Source organism: Amphimedon queenslandica, unplaced genomic scaffold, assembly GCF_000090795.2.
Source record: "Amphimedon queenslandica unplaced genomic scaffold, v1.1 AMPQUscaffold_6682_Cont21362, whole genome shotgun sequence".
In the NCBI taxonomy this organism is placed as follows: domain Eukaryota; kingdom Metazoa; phylum Porifera; class Demospongiae; order Haplosclerida; family Niphatidae; genus Amphimedon; species Amphimedon queenslandica.
The window spans coordinates 1-1,922 of record NW_003553029.1 but is presented as its reverse complement, the minus strand read 5'-3'; the positions used below and the strand labels follow the sequence as shown (position 1 = coordinate 1,922).

Here is a 1,922-nt window from a genome sequence, read left to right as displayed (position 1 = left end):
TCTCATCATATCTTTAAAAGGAGGAGTACCTAATAAAACCATTCGGAGACTAGTCCGACCCAAGCCAGTGCTGGGAATGTTGTCGTGGAAAGAGAGCGACCTTCCTCAAATTATGAAAACTATTATTACTGGTGAATTTGATTAATAATGATAATAATAATACCGATACTTTAAATGTTCTATTATATAGATCCTGACCATTTCCTTAGTGAAGGTAATTGCATTGAAGGCCATATACTGTTTATGTCCTTGAGATATGCTGATCACTGCTCATCTGATACAATGACAACTCAACTTATTGAAAGTACAGTGTCATCACTTCAATACTTGACTAAGGTATTCCAGACTGTCACTATACTTATTGTATTTTATTAATGTTCTTTCATAGCATTACAAAGATAACTTAAATCTATTGTGTCATTGGTTGGGTAATATCACTTGCCTACTTCAGTCCATGAGACAGTACAGTGGTGATCCTGTGAGTTATCCCTCCATTAATTGAATCATTTTTGCTGCCGCTACAGGTTTATTACAATCCTTGTAAGGATGTTACCGGTCTGACTAGTTTTGAATTGTCGGACTATCATGACTTCATTACAGCTGAGGCTATGTCAATCTACTACCTCATAATAAATCACTTGGAGAGAACACTAGAGCCACTTATAGGTTGATAAAGGAATCATTGATATTTATAATAATACATATTTGTAGTTCCTGGTTTATTGGAGCATGAGTCAATCCTATGTCTTACTAGCGCTAGGCCAGTTGGTTGGGGTAGGACATTGCTTGGTATTGTAAAGCCAGTGATAGTGACAGTCAGTGATATAGAGAGGTTTCTTAATGACTTGCTGAATCAATTGGAGTTTTGTCTTGTTGATACGTACCTTATTGAACAAATGTTTAAGCAAGTCAGTGGCAAGATAATGATATTATTAAAATGGAGATGTTTTTGTTATTTTTTTAGATTTTTTATTTCATCAATGGAGTCATGCTCAATTATCTTCTTTTTAGAAAAGACTTGTGTCATTGGACGTCAGGAATGCAAATAAGGTTACATCATGCATTGTCACTTGATTATCAAACATACATATATAGGTACAATCTTAATGTCCTTGAGGAATGGCTAAGAGAACACAAACTCACTTGTGTAGTGGATACTCTTCAGCCGATTGTCCAGGCATCCAAACTATTGCAGATGAAGAAAGAGACTCAAGATGATGCTAGATGTATTAGCGAATTTTGTGCAAATTTAAACACGCAACAGGTCTCCAAGTCTTACCAATATTACTACTGAGCAGTTGTTTTTAATTTTTCTTGTTTAGATTCAGAAAATCCTGCGCATGTACACTCCAAGTATTGAGTCTGAGAGTCGTGTGCCGCTATCTGTGATACAGTTTGTTGGTCAGTGTCATCGTCAGGATCATCGTTTTGGGTCTGAGACTGAAAACCTCATGATTGATTCCCGGTATCAGTTTCCAGTCTCGATCCCTTACTCTCCTACTCTTTTTAATTTTGCTGCAATTGATGTTCCAAAACAATTGGATTTTTTGATTAAAATTTAAAATCATCTAATTATTATTATTAATATCTTTTTACAGTTTACTAAAATAACAAAAGAAAGGCAGGGATTAAAATCTATTATTAAATTATTTTGTCGTTTGCATGGCGCAAAGTCTACTTTAGTTTGCACGGTCTGGTTCAAGTCATGTTTAATTTCAAAGCAGGTGATGCCACTTTTCTATCTACATCGTGTTCATTTCTTTCTTTCTATAGGGAAGATTCCAATCTACTCAAAAGGACTTCGCGTAGAAGCACTCTTGGTTTACTTTCTTTTCATTTTGTTGGTCCCAGTTTCTGTTAATGGCCACACAGCTGGTGACTTTACCATTGTCATAGTGTCCAACAGCGGCTCAGATCTAGAC

The 1,922-nt window shown here is 35.8% G+C and overlaps 1 protein-coding gene across 1 annotated transcript; it reads left to right on the top strand.

Moving 5' to 3' along the window:
- The first annotated feature begins 15 nt into the window (after positions 1 to 15).
- On the top strand, positions 16 to 1,563 carry LOC100637694 (unconventional myosin-Vb-like). Its single transcript, XM_003391728.3, has 8 exons — positions 16 to 131; positions 191 to 336; positions 389 to 478; positions 525 to 666; positions 712 to 908; positions 965 to 1,050; positions 1,096 to 1,264; positions 1,323 to 1,563. Exons 1-8 carry the CDS (start codon positions 77 to 79, stop codon positions 1,560 to 1,562), a joined length of 1,125 nt encoding a protein of 374 aa, XP_003391776.2. The 5' UTR covers positions 16 to 76; the 3' UTR covers position 1,563.
- Positions 1,564 to 1,922: the final 359 nt, after the last annotated feature.

What these genes read in the sequence shown, in the direction of transcription:
- LOC100637694 (XM_003391728.3), top strand. Translation starts at nt 77, where the DNA reads ATGTTGTCGTGGAAAGAGAGCGACCTTCCTCAAATTATGAAAACTATT. An exon ending in GACAGTACAGTGGTGATCCT is followed by an intron (nt 479 to 524) that starts GTGAGTTATCCC and finishes CTGCCGCTACAG; the next exon opens with GTTTATTACAATCCTTGTAA. An exon ending in AACACTAGAGCCACTTATAG is followed by an intron (nt 667 to 711) that starts GTTGATAAAGGA and finishes ACATATTTGTAG; the next exon opens with TTCCTGGTTTATTGGAGCAT.